At 45.3% G+C, this 20,068-nt stretch overlaps 1 protein-coding gene across 2 annotated transcripts in view; it reads left to right on the forward strand.

The window, feature by feature from the left end:
* The window catches only part of CREBBP (CREB binding lysine acetyltransferase), a 1,382,831-nt gene that overhangs the window by 1,171,624 nt on the left and 191,139 nt on the right, over window positions 1–20,068 (forward strand). For both annotated transcript variants that reach the window (XM_085628465.1, XM_085628466.1), the window contains 2 exons: window positions 755–901; window positions 1,369–1,482. In XM_085628465.1, the coding sequence (XP_085484591.1) occupies window positions 755–901; window positions 1,369–1,482 (261 nt within the window). The remainder of the gene's footprint in view (window positions 1–754; window positions 902–1,368; window positions 1,483–20,068) is intronic.

The following is a 20,068-nucleotide window of genomic DNA, read 5'->3' on the forward strand; positions in this document are numbered from 1 at the left end:
ATATTACGAAAAAGGTCCAACATCAAGAAAGCCTCAGGTTCTTATGGTACATACACCACCCTCAAGAAGTAGGGAGGTAGAGAAGGGAGCTGTGGTGAGGAGGAGTGTAAACGAAATCACACTTGGGGCAGATAATAATTGAGGATTCCAGAAATCGTGCTTTATTAATGCCACCAACATTCCTACATTGTTTTGTATATTCATGCAAGCATTATAAACAAAAGGAAAGTTACCGCAATGAAAAACAGAATGTTAGATATGTGAGCATATTCGACCTCTTTGTAATGTATGCAGCAGACTGAATGGTAGTATTTTTTGTTTCTGTGATTTTAACACAAAGATAATTTGGCTGTTGTACATATGACATTGAAAATGCAATTCTGAATATGCAAAAAGAAATGCTAGTGTGACCTCTGTTTCTGTATGTAATGGATCATACAATAATTAGGAATTCAGAAAACAAATTCACTGATAACACCTTTTATTTTTTCTTGTAAAAAATAAACTGGGACAGAAGTATAATCCCAGGATCGAGGCATCTGGGATAATGATGGCAGACAATTGAAATACAAAAAGTAATATGATACATTTGATGCTGTTGTCACTGCGTCTTATTTAAAAGTGTTGAAGGATCCTTGGCCTGCGAAGGATCCTGGTTAATCTTCTGAGAATTCTCTATACAGGTGAAATGTTAGTTAACTCTGTTTCACTTGTGATCGGCTATTACAAATCTTGTCTTTTCTTGTCCCTACAGGTTTGTAGATTCTGGAGAGATGTCGGACTCCTTTCCTTATCGAACCAAAGCATTGTTTGCCTTTGAAGAGATTGACGGCGTGGATGTGTGTTTCTTTGGGATGCATGTACAAGAGTATGGTTCGGAGTGTCCACTTCCTAATACCAGGTATCCCACCCCGATCATTCTGATCAATAATATCAGCGCAGATATGGTAGATAAAGCATGACTTGTGAAGCTTGGCACACCAGTGGGTGTTAGTGATATAGTATTGCACATTAACAATATAGAGAAACATCATTTTTAGTCCTCGTTTTTGCAGCTGTCAAATATCTGGCTTTTGATCAACCCATTTAAAACGTTTTCTTTATTCAGCTAGCCTGTTTGAGATATTTGCTTGTTACTATAGCAGTCTTTTATGGCTCAGCCCAGAGCAGTATTGTTTTTGCCAGTGACATGCTTATTTTGTCACTAATTATGTATCAGTGCTTACTTTCTTTTTGTTTTTTTCCCAGCCAGGCGTTTGTCTAACTTAACATACAGTCACATATTTTGCTACATCTGCAAGACTTTTCCCTGTTTTTCATGATATTGCAAAGTTAACATCATGTGTTGTCTTTATCTTTTTCTACCAGGCGTGTGTACATATCATATTTAGATAGCATACACTTCTTTCGACCACGATGCCTTCGAACAGCTGTTTATCATGAAATCCTTATAGGATATCTGGAGTATGTGAAAAAACTTGGGTAAGCCTACTTTGTTACTTTTGGGAGGTAATTCTTATCTTATTATTATCAACTTTTTTATTTGTGATAATAACATTATTTATTTGAAAGCAATAATGCAGTTATTACTAAATATTGGATACCTGTTAAAGTCCACTTGTACTGGTTGGAAACTTGTGTTGACCAAGTATGCATTTAGCAAAAGATTAGTACAACAATTGGAAGTTGCACTTGTAGCAAATTTGAAGGATTGTTCTACTTACAGAATTGGATTTTAGTACTATGTCTTACCTTCCAGAGCTCTCTATCACAGTGTTCAGATTTTAGGTGTTTGCAATATTGTTGCATAATATATTGTTGGGCCTCTAATGTATGTGACAATCCATTCATCACAGCACTTAATCATTATTTATTTAGTCTGAAAGAGACTTCTAGCTGCAGATTCCTCATCTTTTAAGTATTCCCCAGGTGTCAGACTGGATCCAAAAACACTTCAGTAGTGCCTCTGCGCACTGGCAGGTGGTGCTGGGCGGCTGTGCACAGATGCTTTCGAAATGACATGCAGAACCTATATAGATGCCATTCCTGTAAGCTGCCATCAATTATTTTCTTTCAACACCATCAGACACATCTGGAGCGCTCTCTCTCGTCTTTAAGACACCTCAATATTTTTCCACATTTTCTGCTGTGTTCAGTAACACTCTTTCTGATAGAGAGACCATTTAGCAGCAGATTCCTCACCTTTTGAATACTTCCCATCTGTCAGACTGGATCCGTAAACTCTTAAACAGAATCTCTGTGTGGTGGTAGGTGGCACTGCCTGGCTCCACATCCATGCGATTCCATTCCAGAAATGACACTCAGCCTATATAGACACCTATCCTGTGTGCTAATGTCAATTGCTTTTGAGAGTGTCTGTGCCCCCAGACAGAGAGCCCCCAAAGGAAAATGAAGTGACCAGTCCGTAGATTGCTAGAATTGGGATCTTAATAATGTATAGAGTCCAACAACAGAACGTGGAGGATGGGAGGGTCGGTGAGGAATCTGCATCTAGATTCTCTACCAAATAGAGCATTATCAAAGGTAAATAACTTGCTCTTCTCAAAGAGACATCTTGTCGCAGATTCCTTGCCTGATGAATAGATACCACATTTTTGGAGGTGGATCTGACTTGACTCAAAGCAGAAAGTCCTACTGGATCATGCAGTTAAATGTCCCCTTTCAGCATACCTGACCATCCAGACAATAATACTTTGTGAACTTAAGAAAAGACGCCCATGGAGCTGCCTGACAAATGTCTAGGACAGGGACTGTGCATGTGAATGCTTTGGTAGCAGCTTCGGCCCTGGTAGAATGAGCACCCAGTCCTTCCAGAGGCTTAATGCAGACTACAATCCAGCCAGATACGCTCTTCTGCACAGCATTTCCTTTCTTCGATCCGGGGAACCCCACAAAGAATTTATCGTCCAACCTGTGTTTTTTGGTACAATCTGTGTAGATACTCAGCGCTCTTATGGGGTCCGTGGGATGGAATCTCCGGTAAGGTGATGCTTTGACTGACTTGGAACAGCGTCACAAAGCGTGCCCACATCCGCAGAGCAGGTTGTCTGGAATGAATGTGATGTATGGCAAATTGACGCAGAGCTAAAGCTCACTCACCCACCATGCCGATGTAATGGCAATGGGTTATACTCTTGAGGGAAAGAAGTCGTAAAGGGCAGCTGTGAATCAACTCAAATGGTGTGCAACTTAGAAACATAAGTGTGAGAAGTTGGCCTGGTATATGATGTTCACTAGTTAAAGAGACCACCTTGTACCATGCCAAGCAACCCTTATGGTGTGGTTGTAAGTCAACCTTTTCGGACTAGCTGCCCTAGTGGTAGCGTAGGCTAAGCAGTCTTTGAGGCTAAACTCGTTAAAGCGTGTTAAGCAGGCTGTTTTACCATATGTAACCCCCCTTTATACCAATGAAAGGACACCACACAGATATATGTTCAAAATATATATGTATTAATTACTCAAAGTATCCCCTAGACTCTTTATGAGCACAGGAGCACAAATCGTTAAACAAGAAAGTATTACAATATACAGAAGTTGCACTTTATATGGATGGGCCCTGGTGGCCACTCAAACCATATACTAAAATAGTGGTACAAATACCACGACTGGGAAAGGGAAAAGGCCTAGGGCCTCTAGAATCGCTGGGCCTACAAGGAGCTAACGTTAGTTAGTGACCAGGAGGTCCACGCGTCGCGTGTGCAGTGAGGAAAGTTACACGCGGGCTCCCATAGGTTTTCAATGGGTGCGTAAAAGTTCAAAAGTTACTGCTAGAAGGGTCTTCGGGATGGACTACGAACTTAAGACTTAAAACACAGACACTAGAGATGTTTCTCTACACTTGGGCGCCGGAATGCCAGCTTTACCTCACCCACAGGAAGCGGGTGCATAGGTCTCGAAGTGCGTCGGGTTTCGTCTATCTGTTCAATGGAGCCTGATGACAAAGATGCTGCAGGCGGTCGGTCCAGAAGAGATGCGGTGGATCCAAGGGTGGATCGGAGTTGTAGAAGACCTGAAAGCAGAGGGGACAGTGTTCACAGTCCCTAGCCAGTGACCGGCGTGGCACCAGGTAGGTACCAGGCGATTTCGGGTGCAAACAGGTGATGAGGTGTAGCTTGTCTCCGCAACCACGTGGTCCCTAAAGGTCGACGACGTCCAGGAGTCGGTTCACGAGCTGTCCCACGCAGGCTCTCGCTGTCGGCGGTGTCGGCGACTCGAAAGAAGCAAACAAGCCTTGGCAAAGGCAGGAGTCGTGGAAAATGAAGTAAGCTGATTGTTCTGACCAGCAAGGTCAGAGGGGCTGCTCCTTTAAAGAGCAGCAGGGGTCAGTCTGGAGCATCCAGACCAGCGTCGTAGTTTTCAAGGTTCGTCGCCAAAATGGCCACTAGCCAACGGGCCACGGACCGGGCAGGCGCGTCGAGATGCAAAGTGCAGAGGGGCCCCCCGCAGATCGTGGAGATGCTGGAGGGCTCACCTTTGGTGCAGATGCTGCTCGGATGTTGGGCTTCTCAGGACCCAAAGCACAACTTGGAGGGAGCCTCTGTTGTCGCGCTTGCAGCTTGTCGTGGGTCTTTCAAGATGGCTGGCTCCACGTGTCTCGGTGCCTCCACGGGTTCTTTCTTTTCAGGGACTGTGGATCGGGCGGTGAGAGGTCTGGAGGTCCAGGTCTTGTCGGGCTCTGGGCTCGGGCTCCGGCAGGAGGCGGCGGCAAAGCAGACGTTGAGTAGCTGGTTGGTGCTTGCGTCAGCAAGATGGTCACTCCCTGACCATAGGGGAGATTTCCTTCTGTCCTCTGCAGCAGAGCGTCGAAGTTCCCGTCTTCTTCTTTGTAGTAAGTTGATTCCAGGATGTCTGAAGTCTTAGGACACAGCTCCTACCTTTAAGCGGATTCTAGGGGCCGGACTACCTGCTAGGTCCCACCCTAATGGTGGGACCAGGAAGGGGGGTGGTTACACCCCCAATTCTTTGTCCAGCTCGCCCCAGGTCCGGGGCTGGTGTGCCCCAGGACCGGTTTGAACTGGCATATGCACCGAGGCTCCTTGCGAGCCTCAGGCATGTCTGATTCCATTCAAGCCCTACCTGACCAATACACAAAATCCTGTCTGAGGTGGTGCACGCACCTCCCCTGGCAGGAAACCCTTTGTCCACGTCTCCCAAGCTGGAAGGACTCCCAGCAGCAGGAGGGCAGACTTGTGTCTGTGGTGGCAGCATCCATTTTGTGGAGCTGAGGCTATGTCTGCTTTTACCCGGGTTTCAGGTACTGTACATGTCGTGTCCCTCTAGAAGGGTGGAATGCTAACCCCATCGCCAGAATTGGTGAGGGGTTAGTATTCCAATTCGTATGACACCTTACTCGACATGTTTTGATAAAGCCAAACCAAAGATAGCATTTAACCGCGAGGTTCATAATGCACCTAAGAGTATATGGTATGACGATATCTGGAAACGGTAGAAGGAAGTTGTTCCGACCACTGCAGACAGGCTCCGCTCATGCCAGAGCACCATCGCACATGGAACCAAGCACTCTGCCTTCAGGATTGTCAAGGCCTGCCATAGGAGCGACTTATAGGTTACCAGGTGTCCCATTTAAGGTTAGGTATAGGTATACTACACCTAAGTAAGAGGTGGTTACACCAACTTACCCCAGCTGAGTGATCAGCCAGTTGTGTCAAATTGCTAGGCCAGGCCAGGGGTGGCATAATACATGCTTCAGCCCCTGGTAGGCCTTAGATACACCAATGCCCTGGGTACCTAGTGTACACTGTACAGGGGCTCACAGGGTGATCCAATTCCAATTGGTTATGCACCTATGGTGCATAGTGTCAATTTAGTAGAGAGAACAGCAGGCTGGGGGTCTCATTAGCAGGCCCACAGCCTCAATATGTCAAAAACCAGTGAAGCAAAAAGCAAAAATTTGGGGTGACCATAGGATAGCAGACCCTACTCTCCTACAATAAGAATCAAGTTAAGGTCCCACCATGCTTTGACAGAGGAAGGAAACAAATGTAAACCTTTCAAATGGCACATAGCAGTTGAAAATCTAAACAAAAAAGGCTGATGTGTCAACTGCAAAACAGCCAAACTGTACCCTTTTAACTATGTCTAGAGCATGGCATTGCTGGGCTAGGGACAAAACTAATAACACGTCAATTAGTTTGGCCTGGAGGGAATCAATATGACATGTGCCGCACCAATTAACAATCCTGTCTAAATGACAAGCATATACAGTTTTTGTGGAACCCGGCTTCCAAGATGACATAAATTGTCTCTGGAGGAAGGTCGAAGGTGTTCAGCTGTCACTGCTAAACCTCCAAGCATGAATGTGGAACTTGGAAAGCCCCGGGTGCAGAAGCCCGCTCTGCTTCCTCAATAGCAGGAGCTCCCAGAGGGGCAACCTCACTGGAGGACCGATGCAAAGCGCTGGGCTTCTGGATACCATACTCTCCGGGCTCAATCTGGAGCCACTAGGATGGCTTAAGCCTAGTCAATACTGATCTTCTTGATAACTCTGGGCATGAGTAGTATTGGTGGAAAGGCATACAGGAGTTCTGAGTTCTCTCGAGGCAAAATGCATCTGAGCGAGAGACTCCTCTAAAATGTCCAATGTGCCGGCATTGCACGTTCTTTGTGGTGCTAAACAGATTGAGCCAAGTTCGTGGACGAGGCCTTGTGTCACCTCTGGGTGTAACTGCCACTCATGATCTGCTAGGCACCATAGCTGAGCTTGTCTGCCCTATTATTCAACAATCCTTCCAACTGGATCACCACCGGGTAAATGTCTTGGTGTTCCTGCCACTGTCAGAGGTGTACCGCCACCTAGCACAGGTTCCATGACACATATCCGGTTTGTTTCAGTACCACATTGTGATGGTTTTGTCCGTGAGCACCTGTCCCAGCCTCCATTTCATGAATAGAAGGAATGCTTTCTACACCAAGCGCATGGCTCTCCACTCCAGAATGTTGATGTGGAACCACAGCAAGGAACCTCTGCAGCCAAAGTCAACAGGCCACCCAGTCCACTGCTGTCCATGCAACTCCACCTGCAAAGCCACTTTAGAGTGCCCTCAAGGGAGCAGAGCAATCTGGTGGTAGGCAGGATCCAATCATTTCTCCAGAGTTTGCAAGCAGTAACATCATACAGATGGGTTCTGCAGATTGTTCTCAGGGTGTAAGCCTTACCCTTCCTCTATTCCCTCCTGCACTTTCCACTATCCCCTCTGCCCCTAACCTCCCACTCCCCCCACCGGCTGACAGAGGGCTAGCTCCATTTTACAGTAGAATTGCATACTTTTTTGGCCAAAGGAGCTGTAGAGAGGGTGCCAGCGCCATAAGTAGGACATGGTTGTTATTCCTTCTACTTTTTGGTGCCCAAGAAGAGCAGAGGCTTTAGCCCTATTGTAGACCTGCATTTTCTCAAAGCCTTCCTTCGAAAGAATAAATTCAAAATGCTCACTCTGTCCCAGGTCTTATCTGCCTTCAGCTCTGGAGACTCAATTGGTCCTGCAGACTATCTCTTTTCATATGCCCACCCTGCCAGCACATCAGCACTACCTGGGATTCGTGGGGGGACAGGATCATTTTTAGTTTGATGTGCTTCTCGGATGTTCACGAAAGTGATGGCTGTGGTAGCAGTACACCTTTGGTGGTCATTGGTACCAGTTTTACCCGATCTCATTACTACCTATTGTAAGCCAGCTCACCCCAGGCAGTAGTCGACCATCTCTAGACTAAAGCGAACCTTCAGTCATCTTTGGGGTTCGTAATCAACATACCAAAGTCACAACTGTCTTGTTCTCAGAAGCTTTCCTTCTCGGAGCCATTCTAGACATGGTTCGTTTTTGTATCTCTCCTGCAGAAAAGAGTCCATGGCATTCAGGCTGTGATCCCAATTTTTCAGCTTTGTTCCTAGATTTCAGTGAGGTTGACTCTGAGGCTGCTGGGATTGGTAACCACCTCCATCCTTCTAATCGAGCATGCCAGGTGGCATACGCGTTCTCTGCAGTGGGATCTGAAGTCTCAGTGGGCCCGACATTAAGGGAGCCACTCTGACCATGTTCAGATCTTGGAGGAGACTGCGTAAGACCTGCAGTGGTCATTGCTGGACCGCGATTGGGTCAGCAGCGGGACCCTCTCCTTACCTCACCCAGAGCTGACAGTGGTGATAGATGTGTCACTTCTGCAATGTGGCAGCCACCTGGGAAATGTGGAAATCTGAGGACTCTGGTCTCCAGCCGAAGCCCATCTCCACATCAATTTGTGAGAGATGCGGTCGATTCTTTTGGTACTGAAAGTGTTCCTTTCCTCAATCATAGGGGCCTTGGTACACGTTCTCACAGACAACACTGTCATGTGGCACAGCAACAAAGAGTGCGGACTGTGGTCATGGGTTCTGTGCCAGGAGGCGTGGCACCTTTGAAAGTGGCTGAATTGTCAGGGCATCTCTCTGATCGTACAACATCTGGCAGGATCTTTGAATGCCAGGCTGGATGAACTCAGCCGGTGTTGCCTAGTGGATCACAAATGGCAGCTTTACTCAGAAGTGGAGCGGGGTGCCTTCCAGCAATGGGGAGAACCTGGTCTCAATCTTTTTGCCACCTCTGCGAACATGCAGTGTCCAAACGTTTGCATGTGGAAGTTGCAAAGGCAAGTTTCGCTCGGAGACTCCTTTCATCTGGATTGGAATTTGGGACTCCAGTACACCTTGCTGTCTCTACCTCACCTACACAGAGTTCTAAACATCAGTAACTACCAGGACCATATCATCCTGGTATCCCCAGATTGGGTGAGAAGAGTGTGGTATCCAGGAATTCTGGTCTTAAGCATCTGTCCTCCAATCCAGCTGCCCCTTTGAGGGAATGTCCTGTCGCAGCACCACCTGACCCTGCCCAACCTAGACCTCCATGTGTAGAGATTGAGTGACTGCAGTTGATGGCTTCCAATATTTGGTTGCAGCTTTGCCCCCTCCATGTTGGAGGACAGCATACTCCAGGATACCCTAGCTACCCAGCTTACTGACATCTTCAGGGAGAAGGATGACGCAGCTTCCCCAGAGGCATTGGAATGGGAGGCAATGAAGGTGGTGGCTCAAGGTTACTAATTTCAGGCTGTTGTAAGCCACCACTAATCCCTAGGAAAAGACCTGGCTCAGAACAAACATAACTTTGAGGACTCAGAATGACAAGCAATGACAGACCCTCTTGGAAACAAAAGTTCTTGTTGCTGCATAAGGAAAAAGCGTTCCTGAATGAAAAGTTGGGTTGCCTCCATTGGGTGCCATATACTGCTCTCACATTCTGAAGCTGACAGGTCAGGCCTCCAGATCGCCTGGATCCTTTCTAAGGGGACAAACCGCCTCCCCATTACAGCACTAAGAGTTTATATGGGATCTGCATTGCGCAATCAGCAGGCAATTGATCTAGTTCTATTTAAATTCTATAACCTCCTTTACTGGGCAGATCCATCCCATTCACTTGCAGTGGTGCAAGTTTTCTAGGCACTTTGGAGCTCCCCGGTTTAGAGACAAACTTTCAAGAGGATTTGGCTGGCCCATAAACCTTCAAGAAATACAAGCAGTCATAAAGTAACTGATGACAAGTAAAACCGCCGTTTTCAGTGGCCTACCAGTCAGGTTTTTAAAAAATATATTCTGGAACTCGGGCCCCCAAATTGCCTTATTTGTATCTAGAGGCCCTGAATGTGGGTATTCTAACCTCTTGTTAAGGGAAACCTTGAGAGTCTACAGACTCAAACCTCACAAGGACCCATTGCACCAAGCCTCTTATAGGCTGATTGCCATCATGAATGCGAATTGTAAGATTCTCTGTAAAATTCTGCCGGGCTTACATACACAACGTTCTACCGCCCTTGGTTCACCTAGGTCAGAGCATGTTTGCTGCAGGAAGGGGCACTTCCAATAAAATTAGGCGGTTCTGCAAAATCCTACAGGCAGCCCTGCAATTGCAGCCATACCCTACAGCACTGTTCTTGACCTGGAAAAAGCTTTCAGTGCGCTAAACTGAAATTATACTGTTTGAGGTGCTTTGTAAATTTGGGTTTGGCCCACAACGTATACGCTTCTTGCAGCTGCTTTATTTGGACCTAGCGTCCAGAATCAGATTAGGCACTCTTCTATCAGACCCGGATATCATTGGGAGAGGTACCAGACAGGATTGCCCACTTTCCCCTTCTTTGCACTTGCCCATAAAGCCATTCGCAATTAGAAGGCTTTTGAGAAGTAAGGCTTGAGAAATTCCTCTTCTCGAAGGCACCAATATCAATTCTTTATATGATGATGACGTTCTCATGTACCTTACAGACCAGGGATCAGAATTATTGTTGAAATCCTTGAAAACTTTTGGGCTCCTTCTGGGCTGTTAGTTAACTAGAGTAAATCGTGCCTGATCCTCCTGAGCTGAAGTTTTACCTTATGACTACATGTTGAGACAGTGACCAGATCAAGTGGGAGAGTGACACATTCAGATACTTAAGTATCAATATGTATCATAAGGGGAAAGCTCCCACTCTGTCATAGAGCGTATCACTGTCTCCAAGTTGGTGATGCTACCAAAGTACTATTTCGACTGCATACTAACCTACCTAATCTATGAAGGTGCACAGGGCAGAGTAGGTTGGTCTACTTTGAGACTCTCCACTGACCAGGGAGGCTTGAGGGCCCCAAACTTAGATGCTTACTATTTAACCAACGATTTACAGTGTGTATCGCCATGGCTCTTGGGGGAAGCCCTGGATGAAACAGGTGTGATAAACACCGACCGTAGTTTACTGAGATGTATAACCTGGTTCTTCCTGTATTGAGGCCTGCTCAGGATTCTCCTCGAGTAGTTTGAGTAGTACATCACTGCCTGGCTCGTCTTCGTCTACTTACAAAGTGCCTGGCCCCCCGAGCTCCTAACATTCCTTTTCCTGGACCTCACCATACAACAATCCCTTTTGAACATACTGAGACTTAGACAATGGGAAGCAGCTTATGTGGGCGTAATTGGTGACTTGTTTCAAGACCAAATCCTTCAGCCCTTTTCTCAACTAAAGAAATTGCACTTTGCGAAGGCTGACGTACAGCCTGATACTAAATATACTCTGCACTAGGTGGGCAATCAAAGACACGAAACCAGACACTCCTCTCCCCACACTGTGTAAGCTGGTTATATGAAGCACAACGATCCCAAATTCAAACCCCACTGCAACAACTGAGATATTCCTGGAAGGTGTAATTTGGGAGATCTGTCCTTGATAAAGAATGGTTTGCAGGAGTCTAGTATCTCTGTATGTCTCGAAACGCCAGATTTAAATTGATTCAGTTTTTTATACTTCATAGAGATTCTCTCCCCAGCTAAAATTAATAGAATATTCCTGTGTGAAAATGGGGTGTATTTTATGCTGGGGTTATGAGATCTCGCTGTGTTATATACTTCCAACCCCTTAAGGACAAGTCAGGTTTAATTTGCCAAACCTTAGCTGAACCCTGCATAGCTAAGGCTTTGAACACTCCATCTTAAACAACGGAACAAGTGTAAAGTTTTAAACGGCACCAAAACAATTTAGGAAGAAAGAAACATGATTCACGAAATCCAACACCAGTTTTTAAAAATAGACAGTATTTTTAATGTATTAATGGTCACCGTGCCATAAACCCGAAGGCCTTGAGGGAGCGATCCCTCAAGCTCCTGCCGGATCAACGCTGTGATGATCTCGATCCTGGTCAAGAGGAACGTCCCAGGAAGAGTCGCGTAGTCTGAGATCCTCATCTCTCTCGAAGTCGTCGGGTCATTCAGGTAAGTCATTGTAGGAAAGTGGGTTTCTGTTGCAGTAACCCCCACCCCCACTTTTTGCCAGATTTTTGATGCACTTTGACTTGATGTGCCCTGGGTCCCTGTCAATAAGGGTCCCAGGGCCTGTGTTCTTTCCCAAGACTGTACCTTTGTACCCCCAATTGGCACCTCTGTCCACATGTAAATCCCCTGTAAAAGGTACTATGGGTACCAAGGGCACTGTGACCTGCTTCTAAGGTCCGCAGCACATATTATGCCACCCTTAGAGGTCCTGTACCTTAACACACACACTGCCATTGCAGGCTGTGTGTTTTAGTGCAGAGAAAAGTGAAAAGAGTTGACATGGCACACATACATGTGTGCCATGCATGCAGCCCACTGCGTATGGTATAGGAAAGACACCACTCTTGCTGGGTGCACTAAACTGCTAGTGAGGGTACAGTTGCATGAGCACTGTACCCCTACAGTAAGTCCATTCTTAAGACATTGTAAGTGCAGTAAAGCCATAAAAAGTATGTGGCCTAAGAGTTTGTAATTACAAACTCCACAGCACCATAATGGCTTTACTGAATTCTGGAAAGTTTGGTAGAAAACTTCTCAGCATGATTAACCCAAACTGATGCCAGTGTGAGATTTATTATACGATGCACTCAGAGGGCATCTCAGAGATGCCCCCTGAAAAAACAACCCGCTCATGTTGGTTCTCTGACTGGTAAACACCAGCGTGCACCACCAGACATGTTTCTGGGCCCCTGGGGTGGGAGCCTTCGCTCCCTGGGCCTAGAATCAAAGCCTTTCCTGGGCGGAGATGTTCACACCTCCCCAGGTCAGGAAGAGCCATCTGTGGCAGGTGAGCTTCAAAGACCTGGCCACCTTTGTAAGGTGACCCCCAGCCTCTCCTGCTATCAGGAGCAGGCCCCCTTCCTGTCTCACACCCTTTTCGGTGGGAAGACAAGCAGGAAAAATTAGAGCAGCTCAGGTGTGCCCACCTCTACCAACCCCACCCCTCAAGTGGAGAAGGCGAGGTGAAATCCACTCTTCAGTTCCTGCCGTCTTGCAGATGGCAGGCACTCTCCAATCAAGAGAAAGGATTGTGCCCACTCCCCCATGTGGGGTGAGCACACCAAAGGTGTAGTCACCCTTAGGTCAGTAGCCCATTGGCTACTTCCTCGAGACCCCTAAAATGCCCCCTAAATATAGTATTTAGTGGGCAGCCCTAAACCCGGAAAACAGTTTCTTACAACCTACGAAGGACGAAAGAAGACGCACACAGAGGACTAAAATAACTGACTTTGCCCCAGCCCTACTGGCCTGTCTGCAGTTTCCAGAGATCCTGTGCCAATAGTCTCCTTGTCCTGCGGCCAGCGACCTCCAGAACCCCTGGGAGGACTGACTGCCTTCAACAAAAACAGGATCTCCTGTGAACAGCAGCTCTATTCAAAAGCATCTCTCAAAAAAACATCAGAGCCTGCTGAGGACAAAGAAACCCGAGGTCTGGAAGCATCACTGCACCCGTCGCCTATGGCTCAAGTCAGAGTAGCCCACCGGCCCCAGCAAGGTCTCCCACCGCTCCAGAGTCTTGAGTCCACCATGGGCGACTCCTCCAGGACTCCCAGAAGTCACCTGCAGCCTCTGTACGGAGACCCGCCCCGCAATGGCGAGCGGCCAGGTAGGTGAAATCTGACCTCAAAAGGCACCCCTGCATCCATCCGCCCTGCACTCTGGAGAAGAGGACCTGAGGTGCACCTACGTCCCCGAGCCCCCCCAACTTACCCGCCCAGCTGTTGGTTCCTCCCGGAAGACTTCTTGGACCAAGCCTGCAGCCAAAATCCCAAACTGGCAACTCCCGTTGAAAAAAACAGGGCACCCGGGGCCAAATCAGCACTCTGCACATGGCCGTCCCTGTTCCACTGTGGATGCATCTTGTGTGCTGACTTGGACCCGCCTTTTCCCTGAGCGTAACCCTAGGACCTTTGCTTCCTCAACCTGGTGGCCTGCTCCTGAGCAGCCACCTAGTCCAAAACCAGTGCTGATTGGAGCCATACCATCCAAGCCTGAGCCCTATTTTTGTGGGCAAGGACTCACGGAGGATTGAGAGGGGTCACTTGACCCTGACGAATACTAGCCTTTTGACACCAATGTGGACTGTTGTGAGGATTTGGCAGAGGCCAGCGGACTGGACACCTCTCCAGATACTGGCATGCTTTCTCCCTCTACCATGGCTGCCGGTAAGGGAGCGTCATTTGCAATGGTGGTGAGAAGGGTGGCCAAGGTCCTGGACTTAAGCCTACTCTGTGGGGCAGTCAAGACAAAGATCTTGATGGAGGTACTCCTGTAGTGTAGTTCCTATTTCCCTAATAGGCTCTGCGCATTGGTATAATATACCCTATAGATTTGGCATAGGACTGAGGTCAGTATGCCCCTATCGAGTATATTAAACTCAATTAATTTGTGCCGGCTAACTCAGAGGCCACTAGAAACTCCTTGTAAACAAGAAGGGAGTAGTTTCTGGCAACTGCATAAACATGACAACTTTGTTCCCCTTTAGAATCGGAACACTCTCAGAATCGTGGAAACAATAGATAACAGCTTCACTCAGCTAATCGTGCATGCTTAGTTTCTGCAGAGTTACACAGAAATAATAGACTGGCGTTTAAAAAAAAGGATTTATTGAACAGTCTTGTTTCTCGTGTAAGAGATATGAGCTGTTACAATCACAAGACAGTATGCGAGATATATTATGTACAGCGTAAGCAGTAGAAAGAAATAATACTGCGCTAGCATTCTTTTAGCTATGACACATATATTCATATACATAAATAACATAGGCTAAAAATGCGAGTACTCATGAGATGCTTCTCTAACTAGCTCTACCCCAGTGTACCTAACCTAAGTGTAGTACTATGTAAGAAGTAGGTGCTGTATTCTATAGGATGTTATTCTATATTTTAGTATAGTATGCCAAGAGTCCCTCTAGGTTCTAGTCGGCTCCATACCTTGACAATGAGAGAGGTGGGAATCTCTTTCCGGGTCTCAAACACCCCGCGAAGGCAGTCAGAACACTGGAAGCTGGATTCTCTGCGAGCAGGGATGACAGCGTCTTGTCAGTGCGTCAGGCCAGGACACGGGCTCCTCCAAAGTCGATGTCTCCTCCTACTTGCTTGGGCAAGGGAAGGTATATTTATACCTGGTAGGTGACTTGGAATGTTAGCATTGACGTAAAGTCGGGCAGAGAAAGACGTCCGGAATGAACCCTTAAGGAATAGCGGTTCATGCATAATAAATGAGTTCTTGGAGAAATCAATAATCCTGTGCTTGGGGAACTCCCAAGAGCTTAAGGGTCTAGTTTCTAAGAATTCATTGTGACGTTGGGGTGGACGGATGTAGGTGACCATGCCTGTATTTGGATAGCATGGCTAATGCCTAAATAAGGACTGGGTTCTTATACCTATATAAGGGCAATGCGAATTGTGTCTATATAAGGACATGTTTCATGAAAACCTATATACGGACACCTAAAGCGGAATACAACACCCACTCCACTTTCGAATGAACGGTAATACTAAATGCTAAACATAAAATGCTAAACATTAAACTGAGTACCACATGTTGCTAAGAACATTTGTAAAAGCATAGTAAAAGAAGTCTATTAAAAAAAACTTTGTTAAAACATGTAATGCAAAGGTACTGTACATTTTAAAGCAGTTTTTCATTCTAAACATATATCTGAAATAAATGCAATATGAATAAATAGAGATATATACATATGACAAAATGGTCGACAAGTATTCAAAAAATCAAAGCCATTCCATAACATGGTATTAAATGAAAATGTGGTAAATAAGGTGACAATGTGTCCCTGTAAGTATTAAAAGAAGTCCGTTCTATATGAATAGTATTACTGTAAGCCAATTGATTTGCCGTGTATTTTCAAATTTAGAAAAAAATCAATTTTAGGAAGAGTTCCAAGTTCTGTTATGAAAATATGGAGGCCAAATTCATTGCTTTCTTGGTACACTGTGAGCCGAATCAAAGTCAGTGTATGGGTCTGGAGAAAACATGAAATCATCAACTCTTGTAGACAAACGATCATCTACTGATGGTGAAAGCTGGAACACATTGTGTAGAAGGTTAACTGCAGAGATGTGAAGCATCGCCTGCAGCATGGAATGCCGCACAATGTTCTCGTCCGTTACCTGTATGCCTGTTGATCCATCTCGTAGCTCAGCAGCAGCAGGAAGCATCTGTGAGATCTCAACGAATGCCGTCATCAGGATTGGTAGCCTCTGGGGACAACACAGAGCATGGGCCGTTATCGGGTCCAGCAGAGTATCGATATCCATTGGCATGACTGATGGGAGTGTTAGATGTCTAGCATGCATTCTTCACCGCAAAGCAGGCAGCGTAGAATAGGTAAGATGCAATCTTGCCATATTGGTCTAAATGACAGAAACCATGTCGTATTAAGTTCCCGTAGACGAAGTATGCCCAAAAGTTGCACTATGCACTCACGGCACTTTTGTTCAGGAGAGCTTTCTCCAAGTTGCTGGGAGCGACGCCGGTGGATAAGCTTGCCATAGCATAGCAGTAGGAATAAAAACAGGATGCCTGCAAAGAGTGCTAGAACTAATGGCAGACCACCAAACACCGAATGCACGAAGTTTGGAATGATTCCGAGGACTGCCTGAAAAGGTGTTAACAGTCCTGAACATATGGTCTTAAATACATGTACAATCCCGCTCGTATCAGACATGTTCATGATACGTCCCATCATTTCTACAAAATGTATAGGGCAGTTTGTACGTATTAGAGCCTGGATCTCAGCCGAAGTCCTTGCAATTTGTAGAACATAGGTTTCTTTGGCTGAGGTCAAAGGCACGGTCTGTTGCAAAAGCATGGATTTCATTCTGCTTAAAGTATCAAAACGTATAAAAGAAATATTCAATGAAGGCCATAGAGGCGACTCCCTGACTGTGTCTATTTGGGGGAACAATACTTGCATACAACAAGTAACCCTGGAGCTAACCGTTACCAGATATGGAATTCCTGGCAACATGCCACAGCAACTTTGATAATTCAACATGAGGTAACTCCCGTTAGAAAGTTGGCCAAATGTTGGATTAATCACAGCAGCTGGTGCACCCTGTAGGTGGCAGGACAAGTTTGCCACAGAACCATTACAAGCCCCGTGTAAAGAAATGTCCTGACATATTTGAGATCCGCTCAGTGCATTTTCACAGTGTGTACCGCTTACAAACACTTCACGATCCCACTCCACCATCTGTATTTGTAAGGTAAAACCCAGGATGTCTTAATGTATTATTTAGCCTACCTGTCATATTTGCCTGCTTGCATTTGTTTGAGGCAATACTGAAAATGAAAAGTAGTGACAGGCAGAGTTGTTTTGCCATGAATAAGCCATTCTGTAGCTGGTTTTTCTGCTACCGTAAATGGTAATTTTTTCAGTTTTTCAATGTTCAGCACTGTATACTTTGCTCCCCTTTGTGCCAGTGCGAGCCGACGTGTTGATAAAACGCCAAGGCACATAGCCTGCACGCAAAGATTGCAGTGTCCAGCCTAATAACATAATAGAACATAACTGAGATTGGCCTTGTTGTAACATGGCTAAATCATGTTCCAGTATGTCACTAGCAGAGGATACAATGTCCAGTGAATATATTCTGGATGACAAAGTTGTTAACCCATTGTCGTCCACAGTGAGAGATTTCTCTAAGTTAATACGATCAAGCTCACGTATTCTTTCTGCGGCCTCTGCCTGTGAAACCTTCCATATTTCATTATAAGCAACATAAATGCTGGCATATATGAAACGTTTTTGACGCGGTTTTCTAAGTCCTAGCAAGAAATCCCTAAGGTCTGCTTCTTCTTTAAGTAAAGATAAGTGTTGTTTCACATCCTCGAGTGTTGATTTTTGTAGCCAGTCGAGGCACAATTTTCCTACACTGTATGTTGTTACTACCCCCGGATGCTGTCGTTGAACATAACATGGGTCTAGCCTATGGATAGTAAAGCCTTGTATTCTATTCAGGAATCTTTCTTGACAGATGCTTGTGTCTGTGGGCCAGAGCAACCATTTTTCCCAATCAGGATCTGATCTGTTGGTTTGTAGTATTGTGTGTACTGTGACCGCTCCCTGTGTAGTGTCATAACTTGCAGGTGTTGGTACAGAAGGTGTGTTCATGTCTTTGATCTTGGCTAATCCAAGGCAAGATGTTTGTTGTACAGTGTCATTCAAAAACATTATTTGCTGTGAGATGATACAGGCTCTAAAAGCTTCTATCCCCTGCACTTGGCAATCTTTAGAACCCCAGACAGATTTTGTGTTTATTTGTGTCTTTCCAAAAGTCAAATCCTTGTCTAGACAGTTGGGCAATAAAGGCTGCAGAATAAATCTGTTTTGTTTTAGTTAACATATTTTTCTGTCCTGTTGTGTTCACATTCTTATAGAAAAATGTTTCTGGATCAGATATATTGTACCCTGAAAAATATGGAAACTTTTTTGCAAACGTTTTTGAACTACCCTTTGGTGGTGTTGGACAATGTTCCCATTGGTTAAACATAAATACATTTCTAGGTGTTGCAGATCTATGCAAGAAATGATTCAGGGCTCGACAAATCCACTCGCCTGCTTGCATTTGCAAAGTAGAATTAATGTGGACGAGCTATTTTTAGGTCCTACTCGCCCTTTCTGGCTAGTAGGAAAACAAACTAACTTTTGTTCTCTGCCTTTAAAAACTGAGCAAATGTGACAAGATAACAAGATTTAAAGGCATTTTTATTGCTCACCAAGCGAATGAGCAATAAAGATGCCTTTAAATCTTGTTAACTTGTCACATTTGCTCCGCTTTCAGAGACTGAGGTCAAGTAGGTTGCAGTCAGGTCGAAGAGATTTTTCAAGGTACTAGACCTGCAGGACTAGTACTATTTTTTGGATTTTTCGAGCCCTGAAGGATGACCATAGTGGTTGTAACAATAAAGCTGTTGGTAGTCTGATGAACCCTCAAGTTTTCATTGCGCAGCAGACCTTTCTAGATCAGACATCATGTTATTAACAGTCTCAAAGTCCCATCCATCAGAATAGGTACTGGAGGTAATAAAGTCACTTAATGAAATTTTAAATAAATGTGGAATCTTCAAACGTTCCGTCGGGCCGAATATGTCAATCGGTTTTGTCCCAAACTATACCATCCTGTATAGGAACGGCTGTGATGTTTACTGCTGACAAGTCTCTTGCTTCACAATGGGAAGATTTGTGTGGCTTTAAAAGTAAGTTCACAGTTTTACTTTCAGTGTCCAAACGAATATATGTGCCATTCATAAGCACGCTAAGAGTCATTACCAAAGCTAGCCAAAGCAGAAAGAAAAATATTCCAGAAATAATCTATAGTTCAATCCATGGTGAAACCAGATAAGTGTCTTTCAGAAAACGAAAAAATTCTTGTACTTGTTGTTTGGAAGATTTTAGGGCTGGCGTCGTTTCAGGCTCACTTGGATCCTCAGAAAACTTATCAAAGTTAATGAAGTGGTCAGAAGCAGTTTGGTCAATTGTTGAAATTGCATCAGGATTCATCGAAATCGCTGGAACCAGTTGATCACGTGTTACATTTGTGTAGACAGGTGTATCTGGACGAACTGTTACTTGAGTTCTAAGAGGGATGAGTTCCAAAGCATTGTTGCTTAGTCCTTTATCTCTTACTGCTGAATTCTCGATGGTTATGAGTCTTTCAGTCTGAACCTCTTGGATAGTAGCGAGAGGAGTGCGTCTGCTACTAGGTCTGAGTCCACGAGGCCTACTATTTAGTATGGTCCTCATAGTGTGGTTTGATGAGGTCGATTGACACAAATCTTTTCTCCTTTTTTCCAGCAAGGGGCGGCAGAAGTACTGTGCTCGTTCCGAGGACGGCTAGGACAGGTACTGGTTTTATGCAAGAAAGTTCAAATTCCTTCTTGTTCGCAAAATTCTCTCTGACTAGATCCCCAACTTTTGGGATCCAGATAGGCCTTGCTGGGACTGCCGGTTTTTCTCCAGTGGTGGTTGGCGTCAGGGACACGTTGCTTTGTTTCGATCTTAGTTCATTTAGATCCTGTAAAACAGCCAAAAGATCTTTGATATCAAAAAAAAAAAAGATTCCACCACTGTGCCTTTACATTCGAGATCAGGAACCCACATTTTTGTCCCAAATAGGACCTCATATGTAGTGATCCCACCTAGAGAACTTCTTGGCAAATTGTTTAATGAG

The sequence above is a fragment of the Triturus cristatus genome, chromosome 10 (genome assembly GCF_964204655.1).
Source record: "Triturus cristatus chromosome 10, aTriCri1.1, whole genome shotgun sequence".
Lineage (NCBI taxonomy): Eukaryota > Metazoa > Chordata > Amphibia > Caudata > Salamandridae > Triturus > Triturus cristatus.